The sequence below is a fragment of the Heloderma suspectum genome, chromosome 12 (genome assembly GCF_057233095.1).
Source record: "Heloderma suspectum isolate Gila_16-S chromosome 12, 16-S_ref, whole genome shotgun sequence".
NCBI lineage: Eukaryota > Metazoa > Chordata > Lepidosauria > Squamata > Helodermatidae > Heloderma > Heloderma suspectum.
Window position 1 is genome coordinate 12,333,408 of NC_139469.1, and position 26,042 is coordinate 12,359,449.

The 26,042-nt window shown below is 46.1% G+C and overlaps 1 protein-coding gene across 6 annotated transcripts in view; it reads left to right on the forward strand.

Annotated features, from left to right (window-relative positions):
- Window positions 1–26,042, forward strand: part of PDGFA (platelet derived growth factor subunit A) — a 93,322-nt gene that overhangs the window by 59,823 nt on the left and 7,457 nt on the right. For 4 of the 6 annotated variants that reach the window (XM_084818412.1, XM_084818415.1, XM_084818411.1 and 1 more), the window contains exons 5-6: window positions 298–485; window positions 25,230–25,356. In XM_084818412.1, coding sequence (XP_084674538.1) covers window positions 298–485; window positions 25,230–25,356 — 315 coding nt within the window. Of the gene's footprint in view, window positions 1–297; window positions 486–25,229; window positions 25,369–26,042 lie in introns of all 6 variants that reach the window. The other 2 variants (XM_084818414.1, XM_084818413.1) reach the window with 1 other exon arrangement.

Sequence of the window (26,042 nt, forward strand, 5' to 3'; positions counted from 1 at the left end):
GGGCTTTATACACCAATAACGAAACCTGAAACCTGGCCTGGTAGTCAATAGGCAGCCAGTGCCGTTCCTTCAGCAAAGGTGTCACATCCTGACATGGGTCAGTTCCTGACAACAGCCGAACTGCTGCATTCCACACTAGCTGTAGCTTCCGGACCAGCCTTAAGGGCAGCCCCACGTAGGGTGTGTTGTGGTCCGTCATGAGGTGGTCCCATTGCCATGACAAGCTAGCACACACCTTGTGGGCCGTGACCAAGCCAAGGAGGCAGCTTATCTGCACGCGCTTTGTTCCCTTTACAGAGGAAGCCATTCCCGCTGTCTGCAAAACACGAACCGTTATATACGAGATACCTCGGAGTCAGATCGACCCGACGTCAGCTAACTTTCTGATATGGCCACCGTGTGTGGAGGTGAAGCGCTGCACGGGCTGTTGCAACACCAGCAGTGTCAAGTGTCAGCCGTCACGGATACACCACAGAAACGTCAAGGTGAGGAGAACCGGAGCGTGGGCGCGGTCGGGTGGGCCACAGGGCCTGGCGTCCAGCATCTCTGTGCGTGTCCCACGCAGTGCAGATACGTTATCCACATTTTCAGCCTTAGCAGCCAAGCAAATCCCTGTCTTCTACGAAGGGTTGGTGCGCATGGGCGCACTGCTTACACTGACCGCTTTGTTGTTCGCCCTGTGCCACAGGCAGCTCCTTGCATGAGGCAAGGGGATCATCTCTCTTGAGCAGAAATAGTGTTCTACTCTTAAGGAGTTTTTCCCCTGACTACCCAATGTGCTCTAGGCTGAGACCCTTGCTCCAACTCCACCATCTGCACCCCCTCCCCAAATCCCCTGCTCCCTTCAGTAATTCTGCCCATTTTCCCTTGCTGCCACTCAGGCCTGGAACTACTTCCCAAGCTTCGTAGGCAGCAGTGCCTCCGTTTCTTCTTCCACCGTCCGTGCTCCATTCTATCTTTTTATGACCTTACCTCCTGATACATCCCGGTCTGTAACCTTGGCTCCTCTGACTCCACCCCCTTCAACAATCCAAATGCCTCTGGTTCCCTTAGGAGGCCCCACCCACTTCCCCTCGCTGTCCCTCATGCCTGGAGCTCCCTCCCAGATTTCTTGTGTGATGGTAGTTCTCTAAAAACGCAGCATTTATATAGCACTTTTAGAGTATTCAGAATGCTTCACATGGATTATCATCTTGTGAACCTTACAGCAACCTTGCAAGGCAGGTCAGTATTTTTACTCCTGTATTTCAGAAGGGAAGAGGCTGAGACTGTGTGTGTGTGTGTGTAAAAGAGAGAGAGAGAAAGATCAGCCTAAGACCACCTACTGAGTTTGTGTTAGAGGCAAGATATACACTAGTATCCCAAGTCATAATTGTTTATTGTACAGGGGCACAACTATATACAGATGGCACCCAGGGGTCATAATGATCCCCAATATGAATTCCTATCTGTTCTCACCGACTTCTGGTATGTTTAGTCATGCACTCCCTGCGTGCCTCCCCCCAACTCAAAACCTTGCAGGGGTAGGAATGCAAACACAATGCAGAATGGTAAACAGCTTAAATATGCAACTTAATCACAAGATTAGGGTAGCTATTGTTTTGTTAAATGAAAGTTGTGATCAATGTCGGGGTTATTTATATCTCCCCCCCCTTCCTTGGATGTGCATTGTTTTCATTCCTCCCCAATTCATTTTAAGTGAGGTCTAACTGACTGCATCACCATTCTAGAGAAATCTTTAAACTAAAACATACACACACACACACACACACAGTACTTGGGGAGGTTGAAAGATGCACAACAATCAACCCCCTCATTGTAGGGGAATATGTAAAGAATGGGGCAGGTTAAGGGTGTTTTTTTTTTACATTTTGTTTTATACCCCTCTGGGGTCAGTTATGACCCCCCAATGCTTAGGAAGGCTAAACAGCATGAACAAGCAAACAGACCTGATTTTGCCTTTCCCATAAACTCCCACAGCCTCGCTCTTGATTTTAAAATGATAGAATGACTCAGGGGACATTTCGAATGTAAAAATCCCTCTACAGCCATGTTTCCTTAATTAAATATTATGTAGACTAAATTGAGCTTTTATTTGTGGAAACATAGCGCTTTTGATCTGGGGTGGGGGGAAATGTGTTTCATATAGACTCTTCTCCAGAGATTTGCAACTCCTTATGGCTTCACTCATTAGGCAAAATCCATTTTTTCGGCCTGCCACAATCTATCTAACAAATATTTCAGAAAATGGATGGTATTCATTCATTGGGTTAGGCTTAGTCCCACTGCTGGTTTTATACAAATCAACAGCACCTCCTCAGAGGTAAAATTCGCTGATGCGTTCGTGGGGGATTTTGTTCTCACCAGCTTTTAAATCAAAATGGTTGGGCCTTGTTTACACAATTGGGATCCCCAGGTTGCTATCTCAGGATGGTTATCTGAAGGCAACTGGAGGCAGCTGTGCCAAATTTGGCGCCTTGAGAGGTGTTGCTTGGGCCTCCAAAATCCCTGTTTTAGAGGCCAAAGAAGCACGGAGAAAGCGATGTCTGCAACAGTGGGACAGTTCAGGAAGGGTGCAGTCCTATGACTGCTAGGCACCAGATAGATGGCCGTAGGATTTTTCGGTTCCCAGAAAACCACCTCCATGCCTCCTCGTAGGTGGTGCAAATCATCCCAGGCTTTGTGCTTGGAGGAGCAACGTGGAGCGGGAGGAAAGGGGGTGTTCCCGGGGGTGGGGATGGTGGAAATGTTGTTACGATGCTTCCTATGCATCCTCTCCGGCCCCACGCTCCAGTTAGATGGCTGAAATTGGCTGTCTAGCCAGTAATGCAGGGCAGTCAGAGCGTGGAGGAGACTATCCCCTGTGCGTTCCACCCACCGTGCATTGGAGTTTGGAGGTGGCTGCCTATCCCAATAGGATTGCTTCCTAAGAGAGCAGTCCTATGGCCTCAGGACAGCACTCTGACCTCCGAGCCACGAGTCTTGAGCTCCCCGCCCCTCCCCCTTGCAGCCAGCACAGAGACAACTGTGCCAGCTGCTACTCTGAGCTTGCAAAAGTGCAGAGGAGGGAAAGGGGGTGGCTCTATGGGCGGGGAGGGGGCTGGGGAAGCAAGGATTCGAGCTATCCCCAGCCCTCCCAGGCTTCCTTTCCTCCCCCTCCACAGCCCTAGCTAGATGGGCAAAAACACCCGTCTAGCAAAAATGCAAAGCGGGGGAAGCACGGAGGCGGCAATTGCCTCTGCACTCCTCCTGCTCTGCACAGGATGCCTATCCGCCTCTGAGTTTGGAGGCTGTTGAGCATCTGGACAGGAGTGCACCCTAAATTGGATACTGAAGGTAGGGATGGGCAAACCTGTCAATTCCAGTGTCTCTCAGTCTCTTGATTCTCCAATCTTAAACTCTAATCTTAAACTTGACTTTCCTACATATTTTTGTGTGCGTTTCCCCGAATGCATGCATTTTTGTGCGCCATTTTGCCCAGTGTCCACCAATTTTGCAAGCAAATTTCCTAATAGAACACATGTTCGAACATTATTTTCACAAACCTATGCATTTTGGTGTGCACGTTTCCCTAAGACACGTTTTTGTAGGCATGTTTTTGACTGGAGAACTCTGGCACAAAATTCAGAGAAGTGCGAATTGGCTGAATAACCTTCGGTTCGTGCCTTGATTTGAACTTGCGAAATTAGGAATCTTTGCATTAAAATGCAAACGGATCAAATTTCTCCCCCACCCCTAGTTGAAAAGATGGTCTGACACATTTCCCAAAGTGGCACTTCAGTTTCAAACAGGGTTCTAAAGTCGTAGTTCTCATTGAGGCAGTAGAATAGATGACACCTGGTCCATTGTACTTTGGACAACAGGTGGGGCGGGGAGCTAATATGATGGAATGAATGCTTCTCCATAAAAATAAATTCCCTACACATATAAAACCAGCATGTCAGGATTCAGGAAGAAGGCTGGTTCACTAGGGATGTTGCGAGCGCAGTTTGGGGTTCAGGAATTCGTCAAACAACCCCCGCCCGCGACCCCTGAACTGCGTCCTCCATGACACTCTGCTTGTTCACCACCCGCTCGTGCTCCCCAATACTCACCGCAAACCCATTCGGTGAGCGCCGCCATTTTCACGCCTTTGATTTCTACGTAAAACAGGAAGTTAAAAAATGCGCATATTCAAAAATATGCAGTTTGGAGCCGGGAAAGCTAAATGTGTGCAATATTAGAGATATAATCCTTCTAATATTGCACTCATTTAGCTTTCCCAGCTCCAAACTGCGCATATTTGGATATGCGCATTTTTTTTAACTTCCTGTTTTACACAGAAAGCAAAGGTGCAAAAATGACGGCGCTCACCAAATGGATTCGTGGTGAGCGCTGGGGAATTCACCGAACTCGTGGGTGGCTCGAGCACAGGTTCGGGGGGATGCGAGCAGGGGCGCTGCTTTGGCGAGTGCCTGGAGAACCCAAACTAGGGTGAGTTCTTACATCCCTATGGTTCACCTTGTCTTCTCTGTGGAACTGTGAAGTGCCTTACACCGAGTCATACCACTGGCCCGTCTACTCCTGGATTGGCTTCTTTCCTTTTGACTAGGACTGGCCCTGCCATTAAGCAAAATGAGGCAGCCACCTCAGGCGTTCCTCCTGAGCTCTACCGCAGCAAGAAAAGAAAAGAGAAAGAATGAAGAAGCTCAGTGGGTGGTGAGAGCATGAATAAACCCATAGGATATCCAACTGTTTATCTCTGGCCCCACGTTAGTTCTTTGGGTTTCCTAGCCCTGGTACTCAGTCCAGGAAATCCAGAATAGTCCCATGCTGCCCTTTACAGCCAAAGCAAAGAGCAATGCAGCATTACATCAGTCTAAACTACAGAAGCACCTGATCCAGTTGTGTTTTCTAAGCTGAAAACAAAGCAGTAAAAAATAAAAATAAAAAACGTGCAATTTTGACTTTCAGATGGTATTGCTGCACAGTACCTTCTTCAGTCCCCAATAATATTTTCAAAGCAGTCCCTTTTTTGTTTTTCCATTTGTGCAGCCCTCAGTAGGCTTGGCATACATTCATTTTAAAAGCAAAGGAGGATTGGGGACAATCTAATTAACCTGCAGGCCCAAGAACAAACGGAGAGGTTTCGCAAGCGGTGTGCTGCTGCGGTACTAATTCGGCAAGAGATTGCAGCCCTGTTCTTGCTCTCCTTCTGCTTCTGTTGATGGGGATAGATTATGGGGTCCTCAAATGTAACTCAGTGCTGGAGACAAGCCAGGTTTCCTGTAGGCATCCTGACTCGCCATTGACCGGCTGTTTCTGAGCCTTATTTAGCTCCTGACCCCCTGGTGGGCAATTGCTTAGGCGCTTTTCAAATTTCTGGTGCAGCTTGATCGTGGTGGGGATCTGAGTTCACACCTTCCTCTTTCTTGTCAATGCAACTTGCACTGATCAGCAGCAGATAAGGGGCAGTAGGCCATGTTGCCATGGCACGGCATGTAATTCTGTCGCTGTCAGGATCCATGGGCCTCAGATCCAGAGTCCTGCAGGTCAGGCGCTGATTGGCTATTCTTCGTGCCACCAGGGGCTGCAGGTTACAGGACTGAAATGTAGGCAGTTCGAACTGAGATGCTAGATAGTTGCAGGACAGAATCTTCCGGGCTGTGGAAAATCAGATGATGCCAAAGAGCCAGTCATGTACCACTGCCTTGCATAAAGCTCCCAAATGGGCTAAACTCCTTCAGTCTGGACATCACATTCCTGAGGGAGACTACCAGACTACCCTTGTGGCTTGCTTGCATGCCACCAAAGTTCCCACACAGTCTTAGAAACCAGACCAGAGCATCACATGGACGCTCATTGTTCAGGCTCCTGCATAGGCCACCCCGCTCTCTACATCCTGAAGGGGAGGCCTTGCTTACTGTATCTTGGTCTGTTGAGATTTGTTTGGCCATGGTGTGGAGGATGGCCTTCTCAGTTGGGGCCCCCACGATGTGGAATGATTTCCCCATTAAGATCAGGTGGGCCCCCAGTATGGGGTGCTTTTGATGATGACTCAAAGCACGTCTGTTTGCCCAGGCATTTCCCTGACCGCTAGCATTGTCAGCCACCCCTGGGTATATTAATGATTTCTTTTATTGCATTTTATCATGATTTTATCTTGTATACTGCTTTGGGATTTTTTAAATGAAAACCAATATAATGTCCGTCTGTCTGTCTAATCTGTCTCTGTCTCTGTCTGTCTGTCTATCATCTATCGCAAGATCGATCTGTCTGTCTGTCTGTCTGTCTGTCTGTCTATCTGTCTATCTATCTATCACAAGGTCTATCTATCTACCATCCATCCATCCATCTATCTATCTATCTCATGTAGGTCATATGACAGTACTCAGCCACAACTTACCCTGTGTCCTGATTAAGGATGTCAGAGAATTCCGCCACGGATCTCGGTGAGTCCGAATGCCAGTGCATTTGGCCCCCCGAACTCCGTGGCGGAACGGCCTGCTGCCCCCCCGCAGATCCCCCCCGGGACGAGACTTACCTGGGGCGGATCTTCCGGGCGGCGGCGGCTCCAGCGGTGGCTGCAGCGGCGGCCGGTCTTCCGACCAGCTGCCGCTGCTGCCTTTTCCAGGCTTGTGTATAAAAAAAAAAAGACGTGATAGGCTACGTAAAGATTTACGTAGCCTATCATGGCTAGGTTTAAAAAAAAAGAAAAAAAAGACGTGATAGGCTACGTAAATCTTTACGTAGCCTATCATGGATGGGTGGGTTTAAAAAAAACAAACAAACCGCGTGCGCAAATGGCGGCGGCTACGGCTGCCGCCATTTGCGTTCCTTCTTTTTACCGTCTTAATCTACATAAATATTTACATAGACTATGATGGCAAAAAGAAAGGGGAATGCAAATAGCGTAGCGGGCGCTATTTGCGTCCCTTTTTCATTCACCGTTTTAGCCTACGTAAATCTTTATGTAAAATGATTTATGTAGGCTAAAACGGTGAATGAAAAAGGGACGCAAATAGCGCCTGCTACGCTATTTGCATTGCCCCTTCTTTTTGCCGTCATAGTCTACGTAGATATTTACATAGATTAAGACGGTAAAAAGAAGGAATGCAAATGGCGGCGGCTGTAGCCACCGCCATTTGCGTACATGGTTGGTTTTTTTTGTTTATTTTTTTACCCAGACCAGGCGGTTGGTTTTTTTTGTTTGTTTATTTTTTTACCCAAATCTCGTCCCGGGGGGGATCCGCGGGGGGTGGCGGGGGGGTGGCAAGCCGTTCCGCCACGGAGTTCGGGGGACCAAATGCACTGGTGTTCGGCCTCACCGAGATCCGTGGCGGAATTCTCTGACATCCCTAATCAGTATGGGGATAACTAGACATTATAGAGTGTGAGAAAAAACTCGGTACTGTTGCTTTCTGTGTGACATCTACTTCAGCCTTCCCCATCTGGGGCCCTCCAGATGTTTAGGACCAGGATTCCCAGCATTCCCAACCTTTGGCCATGCTGGCTGGTGCTGATGGGAAGTCCCAAACATCTGGAGGGCACCAGGTTAGGGAAGGCTGTTCTAATTTCACCCTGCATATTTGATTTTTCCATCTAGAACCCAAACTATTTTTCTAGCTTGAGGGATGACGGTTGTAAATCTAAAGAACTGTTTTAGCTGTATCCACCCAAGACCTTGGGCGTGCCCCATAGAATTTAGATTTTTTTCACTCCCTTTGAAATCACTTTTGAAACAACTTTCAGGTTCACCAGCTGCTTGCCTTGCCATGTCGCGGGCTTTTCTCTGCAAACTAGCTCAGTGGCAGAACACAGGCAGAAGGTTCAGTTGAGAGCCAGTGTGGTGTAATGGTGAGAGTGTTGGACTGGGACTCAGGAGATCTGGGTTCTAGTCCCCACTTGGCTGTGAAACTCACTGGGTGACTTTGGGCCACTCTCTAACTCTTAGCCTAACCTACCTCACAGGGTTGTTGTTGTCGGGATAAAATGGAGAGGAGGAAAACTATGTAAGCCACCTTGGGTTCCTTGCAAGAGGAAAAAAGGCAAGATATAAATGTAATAAGTAAATAAAACAGGGTCTTTTCAGTTTCAGCCCTGACACTCTAGCATGCACTCTAGAGAGGCCTGTACAGCCCCATCACTATCTCCCTTCTGTTGCTTGGTGAAGATCTGTCTCTTTTAATGATGCCTTTGGGAGAAGCTGAACCAGTCATTTGTTCTAACTGCCAATTGGATTACTGTAGTATTTTATTATATTGCATTTAATATTGTCTCAGTTATTTTCTGTTTCTGTGTTGCTAGCTATTTTGAGTTCCCCCAACAGAAGAAAAGTCACTGACTCTCAGCCTAACCTACCTCACAGGGCTGTTGTGAGGATAAAAGGGAGAGGAGGAGGACCATGTAAACGGCCTTGGGTGGCTTGCAAGAGGACAAAGGCGGGATACAAATGTAGTAATAACAACCATAAATAAATAAATCCCTGGCTTAATACAAGGCGGTGGTACATGATTGGCTCTTTGGAATCACCTGATTTTCCGGAGCCAGGAGGATTTTGTGCAGTAGCACTCTAGCATCCTAGCGCGAACTGCCTGCATTTCAGTTTTGTAAACTGCAGCCCCTGGTGGCACAAGGAATAGCCAGTCAGCATGCCTGCCCCAAACTCGGAAGAGCTGCTGCTCGTCAGCGTAGACCATACTAGCCTCGATAATTAGCCCTGCATTCCCCAATCTGGGAATGCTGGCTGGGGATGGTAGGAGTTGTAGTTTCGTGCATCCAGAGGCTCAGAAGGTGGCAACAAGGGAGAGGGCTTTCTCAGTGGTGGCCCCCCTAATTGTGGAACCATCTCTCCAACAAGGCCCACCTAGCACCAACATTGTTATCCTTTCAGCGCTAGGTTAAGACCTTCTTCTCTCAGGCATTTGGCAGCAGATGATGAGGTTTTAATCAGCTCCTGGATTTTTCTTATTGTTGATGGTTTCAAATGGTTTAGATGTATGTGTATCTGTGTGTGTACTGTCTGGGTATGTGTTTGTGCGTAAATGGTTTTTTATACTATGCATAATGTATTTTAATGGTTTTTAATCGTGTAAACTGCCCAGCAAGCTTTGGGAATTAGGTGATAATAGAAATGTAAGACATGGAGGGCATCAAGTTGGCCATGGCTGTATTAGCTGCCTGGGTTAACAAATGACATTAGATTATTGTGATCCATGCCCACTTTTTTCTTTTTCTTTTTTAATATTGTGCTCCAGAGGCCTTGGGAAAATCCTCCCTGGTCTAAATGTTAATTAAAATGAGAAGCCAAACAGGAGCCGTGTGTTCTTAGCAGAGAGGGGCCATCTGACCCCACTGTCATACCAGTAGCCTCCAAACAGAAAATCCATATTTATTTCCTCTCGCCCTCAGATGTTCATGCTTTCGTCCTCCCTCCCTCCCACCCTGGCTTTGATATAATTAATTGTTTCACAAGCTCTTTGGAATTCCCATGTTTGGAGATGAATGGCCTTGTGTGTACCATAATCCAGAAGATCCTCTTTTGGGGTCACACAGAAGGTGGTGAGGGGTGGAGGAATGGGATCTGTTTTGCTTATTCCCAGAAGAGAGTTGAGAGCTCCCCTTGTTCTGCTGCCATGATGTCAAGCTTATGCAAAAAGCCCCCTTTTGGGCTGACATCGAAAAGACCTCCATTTCTCACCCTTGTTTTATTGACAAGATGGTGAGATCATCACTCTGTTCCTCAATAAGCCCCGTCTGACCGGAAATGTATTTAGTTGGCGGAGAGGTCACTGTGTAGGATGCAAGGCTGAAAGGCCAAAGAAGGCATTGAGAGTCATAACAACATCAGAAGAGCCCTGCTGGATCAGACCAAGGGTCCATGTAGTCCAGCATTCTGTTCACACAGTGGCCAACCAGCTGTCGACTAGAAACCCACAAGCAGGTCATGAGTGCAACGGCACCCTCCAGTCCATATTCCCTTCTCTCAATGCCTACTAGTCCTGATGGCTCTGTGCTACCTCCAGTATCAAAGGCAGTATGGCTATGTACACCAGTTGCTGGGGAATAAGCTCATAAGAACATCAGAAGAGCCATGCTGGATCAGACCAAGGGTCCATCTCGTCCAGTGTTCTGTTCACACAGTGGCCAACCAGCTGTCGATGGGAGACCCACAAGCAAGACATGAGCGCAACAACACCCTCCTGGCCATGTTCCCCAGCAACTGATGGACATAGGTGTACCACCTCTGATACTGGAGGTAGTGCAGAGACATCAGGACTAGTAGCCATTGATAGCATAAGATCATAAGAAGAGCCATGCTGGATCAGACCAAGGGTCCATCTAGTCCAACATTTCGTTCACACAGTGGCCAACCAGCTGCCCACGGGAAACCCACAAGCAGGACATGAGTGCAACGGCACCCTCCCGCCCATGTTCCCCAACCACTGGTGTACATAAGCACACTGCCTTGGGTACTGGAGGTAGCATATAGCCACCAAGACTAGTAGCCTTCTCCTCCAGATGCACTACTAGCGCTTGAGCTGGGGTCACGGCGATTGGATGGTGGTAACGCAAGCTATAGCGCTGCCCCGTTCCACAGGGTCAGACTAGGGATGGGGGAGAATTTCTCCCCGAAACTTCGGGGGGCCGAGTGCCAACGTATTCGGCCCCCCGAAGTAGTTTCGGGGAGAAATTCTCCGCCCCGCCCCCCCCCCCCCCCGGGATGGGATTTACCTTTCACGAATGTCCCTCCCGGCGGTGGGTCCCGGCGGCAGTTCGGCAGGTCTTTGACAGGGGCAGGGGCGGCAGCCGGTCTTCTGACCGGCTGCTGCCGCCGCCATTCCAATAAAAGTTAAAAAAAAACACACGCCCCCGTGATAGGCTATGTGACGATTAACGTAGCCTATCATGGCTAGATTTGCAAAGTCAGCCGTGATAGGCTACGTAAATCGTCACGTAGCCTATCACACGGGTGACTTAAAAAAAAAAAGCGCGTACGGCTAATGGCGGCCCCCATAGGGAGACGCCATTCGCGTTCCTTATTTGGTTGCTGTAGTCTACATAAAGATTACGTAGACTACGGTGAAAATAAGGGCAATGCTACGTAAATCTTTACGTAGACTACAGCGACCGAATAAGGAACGCGAATGGCGGCTCCCTGTGGGGGCCGCCATTTGTGTACGTGCTTTTTTTTTTTTTTTTAAGTCACCCGTGATAGGCTATGTGACGATTAACGTAGCCTATCATGGCTGACTTTGCAGATCTAGCTGTGATAGGCTACGTAAATCGTCACGTAGCCTATCACGGGGGTGTTTTGTTTTGTTTTTTTAACTTTTTATTTCGCGGCCGGGCGAGGCGAGGCGCCTCCTCCCCAGCCTGAATTTCGGCCGGGCGAGGCAGGAAGCCTCCCCCCCCGGCCTGAATTTCAGCCGGGCAAGGAGGGAAGCCTCCCCCCCCCGGCCTGAACTTCCGGGGGAGCAGCGAAGCGCCTCCCCCCCACCGCGAAGCAAGCTGCGAGACCAGGTAAGTGACTTTCGTGCACCCCTAGGTCAGACAGCCTAGAATCTGGGCTTTATAGGTGAGTTACTCAGCATTCATCCCAGATGGCAACTGAAGCATGGTGACTGGGTCGTGCAGTGGACCGAGGCGGGGAGCCTCTTTCAGCCTGTGGGCCAAACTCCATTCCAGAGAAGCTCTCGAGGGCCATATTCCAGTGGTGGGCGGGGACAAAGGCAAAGGGGTTGGGCTCTGATGGCTCACGGCCTATTCCAGGGGTGTCAAACCTCTTTCAGCGTGGCACCTGCATTCCAGTGGTGGGCAAAGCTGGAGACAAAAAGGGGCGTGGCCGGGATACCTGCATATTTTAGCTTACAGCTCTTCCTGCCAGTCACTAAGCCTTAGGAGAGGTGTTTCCACCTTTTAGAATGGAGGGAAAGAATTACACAAGAACCAGGAAACCACCAAATGATTAGTGACCGGGGGAAGGGGGTGAGGCCAGGAAAAGGGAGCGTGGCCATCTGGGGAACCTTGAGGGCTGGGTTGGGAACGCTTGAGGACCGGATTTGGCCTTTGGGACAGACGTTCTGCACCCCTGGGCCAAGGCTTCGAGGAGGGTCAGAAATTTCAAGATGGCCAGCTGGCTGGCGTATAAAACTGGGCCGGACACCAGTGGGCCATTAAAAAAACAATTGGTACATCTCTGACTTAACTTTAATACTACAGCCTTGAACATGTTTGTGGATTTGTCTGCTGTCAAACTGCCCCCAGAGGGCCATCCTAATGTCCCTTCTTCTGACATTCCATTGTTGTTGTTGATGTTGTTGTTGATGGTGTTGTTGTTGATGATGTTGTTGTTTTAAAATTTGCTCAGTTGCTGTTCCAGCTCCAGGGTTTTTTTTGGAGGGGGGGTGTCTTGGACAAGATCCCCTCAGTAGGCCACTTCTTCCTCACTGCTAATGCTGCTGCCCATTTCTTTTCCCTCTTCCGTTGAGCCCAAACCCAGAGGGAGATGGCAAGGAGAGCAGAGGCTGTTTCTCCGTCTCCTTGCTCCTGTTGTTCTTCATTTACTTAGAGGATACAGCTGAACAGGCAGGACAACAGGGGGATGAACATCAAGGCCAGGGCACTCCAGGGCTTGGCAGAGGGGCCCCTCCTGGGTTGTGAACCCTGGGAGGTGCCCAATAATACCACCCCCTGATGCCAGCCCTTCTTGATTGGCTCTTTTTCGGGGAGGTAGCACTGTGCAACAGTTGAGCTCATAATTGTCCATCCTGTATCTTGCTTTATTCTGGTCCTTTTCTTCTTCTTATAAAAACAGTTATTTAAGGCTCTTCATACCACTCCAGGAAGTGCATTCAGATGAAGCCAAACTTTATCGAGGTGTTCCTGGTTTCTTATATTGGTTCCTTCCACAAGCTGCCAGAGGCACCACCCCCATGATCTGATATGCTGATCTGTGATGCATTACCTTTTTAGGGCAGTCATATCCACATTTTGCCCATAAGGGATCTTACTCTTACATATATAATTCAAAGTTGGGAGTTAGTTGGTCATCCCTTTTTGACTGCCTTCCTGTTGACTGATTCTCATGAGACACACTTCACTGGAAAGTCCTTGACACACAGATTCCAGGAATAACAACAGTTTTCACTATAATTCAAAGTCAGGAGTTTATTTATGTCCATAAAGCTTTTTTCGTTAAGAATTAGGCCATCTTCTATAGCAATGTACTATAAAGTTTTATTTTTAATATAAAAAACATGTCAGGTATAATTAAACATAATGAATTGTAAATTGGAGCAAAATGAAATATGAACACACAAAAGTCTCTGTACGCCTTTATAAACGCAGGTGCAGGTCAAAGTATAATGTTACGCCAGTATCATACAGCCTCATGATCAAACAAATCATGAAGGGGTCTACGTTGCCATGAGTTTTATGCGCTAATTGGCAAACCTCAAGATTCAAGATGTCGATGGACCAGAACAAGGACGTTACAAGTAGCCGTCCTGGAGTTTACACCAAGAACATTGTATTTAATGACATATTGTAAAGATAAAAGATGTAACACTTCGAATGTTTCAATAAATGCAGTTAAACCTTTCATTAGATTTGATTTTTCTCCGTGAACTTTTTTCATGGGTAACCGACTGTTATAGGGATATTTTCTCTATACACACACTGACTACCCCACCTCAAATGGATCAAAGTCCTGGATTGTGGGATAAAACCGACATCTTATCATGTGTTTGTTTTTATCATGCCCGTGTTAAAACAAAGCTTCAGTGGTTTGCAGTGTGCTTCTGGGCACAATTCAAAATGTTGTTTTTCACTTTTAAAGCCTTCAGTGGCTTGGGACTTCGGTGTTTGAAGGAACACCTTCTAACGTATATGAACTTGCCTGTGATCTAAGATCTATGTTGGAGGCAAGGAAAGATCAAGGGAAGAGTTGGTTAGCTGGTTGGATGAACGAGCAGTGTTCAAGATGGCCAGGATTCTCCGACCTTTGTCTTGCGTCTCCTCTCATGTCCGCATCCCATTCGCGATCACTGCTTGCTTTGCGTGAACAGGAAACTTGTGGAAATCGAGTAGCAATCAAATGGAAGATGTGTGCAAGTTTGCACAAATCGAACTGGGAATCAGGAACGAGACAAATGTGATCACTTGTTCGACAGTTTGCAAATATTTTTGGCGGACACATGCTCGCGTTCAGAGCTTTGAACAGGTCATGCTCGCCTGTTTTGCAACCAAAAATGAAACTCTCATACATCTCTATTGGTTAGTTTGGTCTCCTCTGCCCTTTATGTTCCTCTTTTAAAAAGTGCCTCATGTGATTCAAATAGGTTCTGCATTGTCATTAGATCTGGATTTATGTTGGAGGCCTGCTTCTGCCTGGTCCCATCGGAGTTGGGGTGGGGACAGTTGGAGAGAGGGACTTCTCAGCGATGGTATCCTAGTTGGCCACTGTGGGAAAAAGGATGGTGGTCAGGATAGGCCTTTGGTCTAATCCAGCGGGGCTCTTCTTACATACCTACAGTTATGTAATACCCTTTCCAGGCAGGTTCGACTGTCACCATCCCCTTTAGTGGATGACTGGTAGTGGTTCTTTCTAGTGCTATTTTATTGGCTGGTTTTCCATTGTTTTCTGTTGGTGTATATGATTTAAGTTGCTGTATTATTATTTTTTAAAGAAACTTCTTATTGAGTAGTTTTTATAATGTTCTAAACTGCATTGGATATCTGCCATCATCTATCTATCTATCTATCTATCTATCTATCTATCTATCTATCTATCTATCTATCTCTGTCTATCTAATCAATTCAGTTCAATTTTATTACGTTGACAAGCAGTCATTTGCAAAACAGTGAACCAGTCCATAAAACTAAAACAGACATGACTTAAATACAACCACTAGTTACATCCAAGAAAACAACAACCCTTAAAAATTTAACCTTTAAAACTTAAGGCCAAACCACCTTAGCCTGTCTTACTCTGAAATAAACAAAATTTGGGGATCTGAATTCAAAACTCCCTATCTCACTTTCAAAGCAGAATTAATATATTTCTGCTAGAGTGTGCAAAATACGATGACTTGAGACTCAAATATATGTTCCCACTCCTCAAGAAGAAGAGGTTGGAAACCTCAAGGAAAAAGGTGCTATGTTATTAAATGGATCAGATTATTATTTTGCTTTTGGAATGGTGAAATTGTCTGTCTATCTGTCTGTCTGTCTATCTAAAGTGGTACAAAAACAGTTTGAATAAAATAGCATAACCTAACCTTAAACAGCCAATCTTTCAATTCTCATCTTGGTTCTGATCTATCCCAGTAGTTCAGAATAATTTAGCAGATCCAAATCACACGCTATGAACCTGTGCCTTTATTCTTACATCTCCAGCAATCATCGCCAAAGAGCCAACTTTTCTTCCTACAGCTGTATGGAGTCCAGTAGATTCTAAATTTCAGCATCTAGTAAATTAAGTGCAGAGTTAAAGCCTGCACGGTGTTGCTATTGGTAAATCCCATGTAAAGTGTGGTAGCATTAACAGGTCGTGGCCATAAGCTGTTAGTGACTAAATAAGATGCCTTCCATTTACCAAATTACCTTTTGGTAACTTGATCACTGCATATCCTTGCTGTCTACCCAGATCTTTCTCCCTTGTCATATAGTTAAGATGCTGTCTTCTGTGCTGCATTTTCAGTAGGATGGATGAATGTTGTAAATCCACTGCCTTCCAAAAAGCTCCATCAATTAATTCCTTTCTCTCTAAAACATAATCCAGCTATCACTTCCTGAGCCACTTTATGCAAACATCCTCAGTGTCTCAGCTGTTGCTTTTGTGTCTTGCTGACTTTGTGTTGTCTGTTTAAACCCCAACAGAATACCAGACCTGTATCCCGGAGCTCTATCCTGACCCCTGCAACCCTTTTGGAATGGTCCGGTTCCATTGGTCGTCATTCCATAGCTCTGTTGTTAATCCGCTTGAGAGCTGTGGCAAATAAATGTCTTTTGAGAAAAGTGACCCCAGTTCAAAAAGACATTCCGCCTTATGGGAGCTGTTGAGTTTTGTTGTTTCTTTTAGTGGTTTGTGAAAAGTAGATGTAGGAAGTTTCCCCCTCAGTTAGTTTTACATATATGCACTTAGGTTTTTCAAGTGTAGACTTTGGATTAAGAAGACAAGCCATGCTAGATCAGACCAAAAGCCTTTCTAGTTCAACACTGTGTTCCCACAGTGGCCAACCAAATGCCTATGGGAAGCCCACAAGCAGGACATGAGTGCAGGTTTCATTTCAACTGCTTTAAAATCAGTCCAAACTTTTAGCTAGAAAGGCCCACGTGGGAAGATGCTCTGCAAGAAATTGCAAATGGATTGGGGTCAACAGTTCTGCTAAATGTGGATTGGTCATACCATGGCTTACAACTAAGGAACATCTTAGGCTCCCATTTTGAGTAGAAGAGATGATAGCTGACCAGATGCTTGGTTTATGCCCCTTGTGAATTGGCTCTGGCCAACCTGTTTTTTTTTTTTTTCCTTTTAGAGTTGGCTGTACCTGCTAATTGACTGAATGCTATCATTACAGAGCATCCAAACACTTAGTTTTCGTGCATGTGGAGCATGTTTAGAATATGGAGAGTGTGTGTGTATGTGTGTGTGTGCATGCATATAGTTTATCTGCATTGAAAAATACAGGAATAAAACGTTTGATTACAGTTTATTTCTAGCACATGTAATTTTCTACAATGCTGATTCATTCAATCGCCTGAAATAAGTAACGGCCGATATGAAAGTGGTCCCATTATTGCTGGGATTCTGTCTGTATCTATGATTACAGAGGTCTTAATCTGTGTTTTGTTGTTGTAAGTGCGACGGATTAGTCATCCTTTGATGTTGGGTGACTCAGATTCACCATACCCTTGCCTTCAAACTTTGCGCTTGTAGACCATGCCAGAGGAGACTCAAGGCCGATTGTTTCAACCCATGGTTGACCTTTTGAGCAAAGCATTCTTACACAGCCTGCTGTAAATCTTTTCTTTGTGGAAAACTGACAGCCTTGGAAAATGTTGCAAATGTGAACATTTCAGACACTACATCTGTTGTCAACAAGTGCAGCCAATTTTCCCCCTAGAAAGGCAAAATTTTGCCTCATCACCTCCCAAAGCAACTGCAACAGCTTTCTTGTTGCAGTTGCTTCCTTGAAGACCCACGGTGTGTTTTAGGGAGTGTTCACTTGTCCTTCAGATGCCTTGACATAGTAACCCACATTAGGATGGGGCCATGGCTCAGTGGTAGAGTACATGCTTTGCATGCAGAAGGCCCCTAGTTCGATCCCTGGCATCTCCAGGTAGGGTTAGGAAAGGATCCTGCCTGAAACCCTGGAGAGCCGCTACTGCCAATCCGTGTCGACAGTACTGGGCTAGATGGACCCAGGGTCTGACCCCGTATAAGGCAGCTTCCTACGATCTTAACCCTTATTTGCTTCTGGAAAATACCTTCTGAGTAATATGGGCTCATCATGTGGGGATCTGAGTTATAGAGAAGATCCTGCGTTGGATCAAGAAAGAACCTACTGCTTTCACGGAGAGGTAGCTCAGTAGTAGGGCACATGCTTTGCATGTAGGATGTCAGTGCCAAGCATCTCCAGTCAAAGGAATCTCAGGTAAAGGGGCTGGGGAAGATTCCCACCTGAGATCCATGGAAATGCGTTGCCAGTGAGAGTAGACACTACTAGGGTAGATGGACCGGTGTTCTGACTCAGAATAAGGCAGCTTCCTGTGTCCTGGAAGTTGGACTTGTCATGTGTTCTCCAAGCAGTGATGTGATTTGTTGCTCACCTTGGATGAATGGTAATTTCTCCTAGGTGTGCACTGCACCAGCGGTCAGTTCCTGACCCCCACCCCCCTTGGTTGGCCTAAGATATTTTGCTACCTGAGGCAGAGCAGCAAATGCCCCCCTCCCCCCACTCAAGATGCATAGAAGCCAAGGCCAACCAAACTATTTTGGCTCTTGAGGCAGAAAATGCTACAAGCACCTCTTCCTTTCCCTGGTAGTAAAGATACAGTAACAAATGAAAATTTGATATCCTTTCATGGCACCCAAAATCAGCTGCCCAAGCTGGACTCACTCTGGCTAACATCAGGGCCGGCCTTGCTGCCTCCTCAGTACGTTGCCTATCCCTTTCCAACATTACGTCCCTGTTTCCCAGAGACAGAAGGAGCAGTGCAGTATGTTGGTAGGGATTTTTGTTGTGATGGTTCTTTTAGGTGTTTTGCAGAGCATTTTGAAGAGGTTATGTTTTGACTGAGGGAGGCTCAACATGCCAGAAAGAAAGATATCCCTAAATGCCTGACCTTCAAGTCCTTTTTGGCTCTAAGAATAAGTTCTGAGTGACATTTATTTGTCTTTGGTGGTTCTCTGGTGGCCTTCACTGTGTAATATTTAAAGTGGAGGAGGGGGAAAGATGGTGTCATGGATATATACGCATCTGCTTCCTGTTGTTTGGAACTGCTGGAACATCATGTCATACTGAGAATTAGTTTTCTGTTATATAAAATAAATGCCTAGCTTTGACATACTTAAAAACATTGAGTTGGATCAGGTCAACCTATTCATTTCAAGGGGTAAATGAGCTCCTATTTATTTCAGGGGATGGTTCCTTCCTTCCTTCCTTCTTCCTCATACTTAAAAAAAAGTTATCTCTCTTTTTCTCTCTGCATAGTAATAGAGAGGGAGCTTCTGGCTGTCAGTTCCCATCATTTCCCCCCCAGAAGGCATTGAAATGGCACTACATCATGTGTCAAGATGGCACTGGAATAGTGCTCCATATAGAGCATCATCCCAGCACCTTCTGGGAAGGAAATAATGGTTGGCATCCGACCACCCCAAAGAACTCGGTGCGAGCCAGTGTGGTGGAATGGTCGAAGTGTTGGACTAGGACTCGGGAGATCCAGGTTCTAGACCGCACTCAGCCATAAAGCTCACTGGGTGACTTTGGGCCCCATCACTGTCTCAGCCTAACCTACCTCACAGGATTGATCTGAGGAGACAATGGAGAGGAGAAGGATTATATACACCTCCTTGGGTGTCTTGCAAGAGGAAAGGGGGGGGGAGAGATATAATATAATAATAAATATCTAAACGTTTTCTTCCTGAGTGGAGAGAGTGCTTTTTAAAACATGGGTAGAAAAGAATGAAGATACTAAAAATGTAAAAAAAACCACACCTCAACAGTTCTGGGTAAGTACCCCTTGAAAAAACTTTCCTCGTTTCCATCCCCGAAGCACACCAGTTTGATCCATCCATAGATCCTACGTAAGATATTCGCACTTAGGTCCCATCGAAACGAATGGGACTTACATTAGTTACGATAAATAGGGCAGTGCATGGACCCCCCTGATCCAACTCAGAAGCTGCTTTGTGGCTTCCGAGGTGGGCCCGATTCAGCTCAGGGTGATTCTGGGGGGGCGACACGACTTGTGCTGGATCTTGTTGCAGGGTGTTGCCCGCCCCCCACATGCAACCCCCCAGCTCCTTACCTGGGTGGCCACCTCCACTGCTGCCTCTGTCGGCTCTTGCTAAAAATGCATTTTTAAAATGGCAACTTCCTGGATGATGGAGGCAGTGGAGGTGGAGACAACGGCGGCGACGGAAGTGGTGGCGGCGGCGGCAGTGGTGACAGTGATGTGCGGCTCACATAAGGAGCTGGAGGCGCTAGTGTGGCTGGGCCAGGGGGCCGAAGCTCCAACACACACCAATGCGCTTCGTGGAGCCCCAGCCCGCTTTGGGTCACTTCATGCCCCTGCCTCTTCATCTCAGAAGGGGCCGAAAGTGGCCCGCTTCGACGTGGGCTTCGGGCCTCGGGCCAAAGCAGTGCACAGCTCTAATGATAAGGTCTTCGATGGGACTTAAGTGTGTCTAACTTAGGTTGGATCCAGGACTTTGTCACTGCTAATGATTTAGAAATTAAGATGTAACAGTGGATAGAATAAGAATTAATCCAAAATGGAGTGTGTGACTACATTCACCACCCACACTTGAATGGCCATGTAGAGTTTTGGGATGTGGTTTAAATTGACCAATATTGTTTGGTTAGATTGGTTGGAGACAAATAAATACTGTGTTAGGCCAGAAATGGTCAATGTTTTTAATGTTCCAAAATAATGATAGGTTTTTATTTTGCTGTCTGCTGCTGAGACTTTTTTTTTTTAAAGGATGCTGCAGTTTTTACTGTGGTGTGTTTGTTTTAGTCGCTGTTTGGAGTTGTTTTAATTTGTTGCGGCACATATTTTTATTTGTGAGCGGCCTGTGCACATGATTTGGTTTTGTCTGGCTCCAAGTGCCGTTGGCTACACATCTCCCTATTTTACAGCTAGCTGAGGCTGCAGGGCAGCGACGTTTCAGACTTGCAACTTTATCATCACGTTGTGTAGCTAAAGCGCGAGAAGAGGGAGCACATAAAGGGAGACATGATAGAGGTGTTCAAAATTATGCATGGTGTGGAGAATTTGGATAGGGAGACATTTTTCCCCCTCTCTCAAAATAACTAGAACCCAATGGGGTTGTCCCATGAAGCTGGTGGGTGGGAGATTCAGGACGGCTAAATGGAAGGACTTCTTCACACAGCGCAGAGTCAGGCTGTGGAACTCACTACCACAGGATGTAACGATGGCCACCAATTTGGATGGCTTTAAAAGGGGGTTGGACAAATTCCTGGAGGAAAAGGCTATGAATGGCTACTAGTCTTGATGGCTGTGTGCTACCTCAAGTACTAGAGGCAGTATGTCTCTGTACACCAGTTGCTGGCAGGAGGGTGCTGTTGCACTCATGTCCTGCTTGTGGGTTTCCCGTGGGCAGCTGGTTGGCCACTGTGTGAACAGAATGCTGGACTAGATGGACCCTTGATCTGATCCAGCAGGGCTCTTCTTGTGTTCTTATGTTCATAAAAAAATACATAATGTTTGAAAGTACCCTGGAAGAAAAATAGGCCGATGGTGCCAATTTTGATAGACCGTGGTCCCCTCTGCTCTTTCCCTGTATCATAACCATCTTCATGATGGCCTCTTCTCGGCAATTGGCTCCATCCATCTTCCAGTGAAGCAGCAGCTGCTTCTTTCTCCCTCCCCTCCCTGTTCCTTTTTCCTTTTCTATCATGTCTACTAGATTGTGAGCCTCCAGGCAGGGGGAGTGTCTTATCTTTTAATCTCTGTACCACACTTAGGGAGCAATCTTATGGCTCTTAGACAGTGTCTGAGGAGCCATAGGATATTTTGGATTCTCATCGCAGCCGGTGCAGAAAGAACCACGCCACCCGCTCTCCAATGTCAGGGAGGTGAGGAGACAGGAGAGGCCAGGATTTGAGCTTCCTTCCCTCCCCCTCCAAAACACCCCAGCTAGACTGACAAAAAAGCCCATCTAGTGAAAATGCAGAGCAGGAGGACAGAGAGGCGAAGATCACCTCTACCACACCTCCAGGTTCAGAGGCTTATGATCATTGAGGGTGGAAACGGTAGGATTGCGCCCTTAGGAAATTATAGATGGTATTCATTCATTTCATTTCATTTCATTTCATTTCTATATCGCCCAATCACTCAATAGCTGAAGCTTTCTGGGCGGTTCACAAAAATTAAAACGACAAAGCGCAGAGTAAAGCAATATAAAATATGAGGGCTTAAAAAAAACACAATATATCAGTACAACCAGAATAAAACCTAGCAGCAAAGCAGAGATTTAAAATACAGATTTCAATCATCAGAGCTAAAAGACTAGGAAGCTACAATGCTGAAATACTGGGAGAATAAAAAGGTGTTCACCTGGCGCCAGAAGGAGTACAACGTAGGCACCAGACGAACCTATCTAGGGAGCTCATTTCACAGCTGGGGTGCCACAGCAGAAAAGGCCCTTTTCCTGGTAGCCACACACCTCACTTCCTTTGGCAGGGGCTCCTGGAGAAGGATAAATGTTAAATTATAAATGTATAACAATAATAACAACAACAGCCAAGACACCAAAATCTTTCAAATGAGCTTTTGTGAGTGCATATCAGAATATTTATTTACTTATGGAATTCCCTACTCGCTTTTCATTATAAAATAATCCCAAAGCAAGGTACACCCAATAAAATACAGTAAGATCATACATGTTTGACCCCCCCCGCCCCTGGGAGAACAGTAAGAGATAAGTAACCATTTACATGATGTGGGGAAAGAGGGGGATGGGATTCAAATAGGTCTTTAGTTGTTGACAAAAGCTTGTAAGACTCGGCACCGAACTCATATGAGGGGGAAGGCAGTTCCATCATTGGGGTGCCTGTATCGAGAACACCCTCTCACGGGTTTCTATGTATCGAACTGCAGGCAAATGTAAGAGGCAAGAATAGTTTTGGAGACATTTGATGAAGTTGGATAATGTCTTATGATATGGGATGGTGCTGATCAAAGAGGCTTTGCATACACAACAGGGCTTCTTGTTGGCATAGGAAGAGCATGAGCCCTGTGCTTCTGTGGCTCTCGACCCCAAAAAGGGAGAATGGGGGGAGAATGGGGGTCATGAGAGCAATATAGTATGACAGCCATGCTAGCTGGAAATTATGGGAGTCGCAGTCCAAGACATCTCGAAGGCAGCAGGTTGGGGAAAGCTGTTCTGTGGCATCCTTCTGCTGCGTGAGTAGGTTGGTTGGTTAAAATAGTTCTTGAAAAGAAAGGGCTGCATCTTTCATCATCCAGAAGTTATCCAAGATAGCTTGACAAGCATTTATAATATGAGCGGCACTTGGCCAAACACCACTGAGATCTAGGTTCCCAGCATAGCGTGACTTCCCTTGTAGATTTGCTTGTTTTGAAATGTCCTGCTTTTTGCATCTGGGGTATTTTGGCAGGAGCATCAGTTTGAATGTACTCGTAAAATATTTTTTAAAAAACAAACGAGGAAGGCACCAGTCCTTATGATGAAAGATCTTGAAAATACAGACTCCCTTGAAACTTTACAAGTCTTGGTTGATGGGAAACCTACAGAATCCCCCCCCCCCATTTTACCTCTTTGAAGACAACTGAATTATAAAGCAATGGGGCCTAAAGAACAAAAGTCTTATCCTATGCAATAAAGTAGGTACATCCGTGCCATTGTCCATTTGCAGTGTGATTACTGTGCGTGGGTCACCCACTATGGTTTTGCCAGAAAGACTCCAAATCAGAGTTTGGGATGTGACATAATACCCTTACAGTGAAATCCTATACATGCCTACTCAGATGTTAGCCCCATTAAATTCAAAAGGAAAATGAGTATAGGATTCCTCCCTTAATGTTCCTTTAATGGCTGTGCATGTTTCCTGAATGGAGAATTCACTTGCAGGATGTGTGTCGGGGTGTGTGGGGGAGAGAGCCAAGACCATTGCTTGGCAAATGGGATTTGAGAACCACCAGCTTTCAGGAGAAAGAGAAATTGAGGCCAAGCACATCTAGCTGAAGTTGGCTGAAACTAAGGATGGACAGATCTCATCCGTTTCAGTTTCTTATTCTTTCAAACTTAAATTTGTTTTTTTCCACATCAGTTTGCATTAAAAAAACCCAACAAACCTCCATATGAAAATTTGTACACATTTTCATGTGCATTTCTCCTAATGCACACATTTTTTATGCAGTGTTGCTTAATATGTGCACTTTTGCAAACACATTTTCCTAGTATAATGCATTGTTGTGCTTTTTTTTTTTTTACAAATATATGCATTTTTATGCGCATTTCCCCCTAATGCGCATTCCCCCTACAAACGTGTACACATGTTTGTACACATTTTCCTGATTGGAAAACTGCACTGCAAAATTTAGAGTAGTGCGTATACCAAAGGAGAACTGTATTTCTGTTCACGTATTGGTTCGGAAACTGCGAACAAATTTCTCCCCCTTCTTTAGCTGAAAGCAGGGATGTACAGGAATTTTGTTTCTGTTTGCAAAGCAGGAGTTCTTTTTCTTCACAAAATGTTAGCAAGTTTCCAAATTTGCAATAGCATTAAAAAACGCACATATGTTTTTTAAAAAAATGCACGCTTTAAAAATGCATATTTTTTTCAAAAACACCCACGTCCTTCACAGTTTAGTCAATGGTAGAAAAGTGTGTGCTTTTGAAAAATATGCACAGAAATGTGAACTTATCCTGTTGAAAATGCACATTTTTCCAGTTTGAATGAGCCAAAAAACCGGTCGAAAACGCAAATGGGAGCGAGCCAAAATGAGTTTTGAAATGGTTTTTAGAGAACTTAGCTGGGCTCGAAAATGGCTGATTCTCCCATCCCTATCTGAAACTGGAGTTGCTGATGGGGGATGAGGCATAATGCTCAACTGCTTTCTAGAATGATCTGCCTGCTTGCAATTGGGTGCCTTTTACCTGTACTAATGCTTGCCATCTATATTTATATGTAAACCAGTATTTACGAACATGCCAGTTCTCTCTCTCTCTCTCTCTCTCTCTCTCTGTCTCACTGAAAGAAAACTAAACCCTGTAATGGTGTTCCTAGAACTTCTCATTGGTCAGCAGAGTGAGACATGTGTAACAATACTATTCTAAAGCAGAACTGGATGTACCAAATGACTCTGGCTTCATTCAACACTATAGCCACTGGCCTCGATCCCAACTCTTTCTGTGCTGTAGACACATCCCTGTCAGAAAATTGGCAAGGAAACCACCAAAGCAGTGGTCGGGGAAAGGGGCGTGGCCTTCTGGGGAACTTCAGAGAGCCAGATATGGCTCCCAGGTGCAGGGTTGGCCCGAGACATTTTGGTGCCTGACGTGAAGGACAAGATGGCTCCCTCTCCCATTCCATGTACAAAGCTGACTGGACAGGCAGATGTCTTCTGCCCTCTGTCAAAAGGCAGAATTCTGTCTTCAATGCTGACGATGGGATAACATCCTCTACTGAACCTGAAGGCAGCAGGCTAACTTAGGAAGCACTGAGCAGGCTACAGGGCACACAGCTCTCTCCTTGAACACATTGCTGCTGCCTCCCAGCATCTGTCTCCTGAGGCGACTACCTTACCCTGCCTAATGGTAGGGCTGGCCCCACCCTGGCCTAAGCCTCTATGTCCCTGAGCTAAAGGATACCCACTCCAAAGTTTGTTTGCATGTGTGCACAGCTGCTACCCTAGCTGGATCAAGATAATCTTGTGTACCTGGGTGTCCGAAATCTTGTTCTTTGTGACATCATGTTCACTGAGCCTTTATATCTACCTATCTACTATCTATACCTTTTTTTCAACCACAGGTGGCAAAAGTGGAATATGTTAGAAAAAAGCCAAAATTAAAAGAAGTCCTGGTGAAGCTAGAAGAGCACATGGAATGCACCTGTACATCGTCAAATTCTAATTCAGATTTTCGAGAAGAAGAAACTGGTATGTTGCGGGGTACGTTTAATTTAATGATACTGAAGGGTCTGGAAAGGATGTGGCTCCTAATGTTCTCGGGGCATGTCAAGCACTAGAAACCAGGAAAGGAGGATCGGTGGTGGTGATGATAATGCTGATGGAGAAAAGTTCCCATTATGGCATTATTGGAATTTGGCAGGTGGGGGTGGTATGCGTGTTGTAGTATTTACTTTATTTCTTTTGAGGTATTTATACCATGCCTCTCCAATAACATGTTCAAGGCACCTTACAACCATGGTACTAGGATACAATAAAACACAAAATCAGTGACAATAAGCAATAAAAAAGAAGACAGAAACAGCAGATAAAATAACTTAAAATCAAGGAGGAGAATCCAAGGGTGTGCTTATGCCTCTGCCTATTCTTTTTTGCCCCACTGATTCCTTTCCATTAGCGGTGAGTCCTGCCAATTCTGTTTCGCTAATGGGACCCACTGCTTAACCAAGGGAGATTTAGCGCTTCCGACGGGAAGCCTTGAAACGGGAGGAAACACTCATTTCTGCATGGGGGCAGGGTGGCTTAGCTCCCTTGTGTGAGCTCTGCCGACCTGCCTCCTTCGAGAAACAGGTGTTTCGGCTCATTCCGAAACCATTCTGAAAGTTTTCGGCTTTCGGAATGGGCAGCGCGGAAGAGAGTCAGTGGGGGGCAGAAGC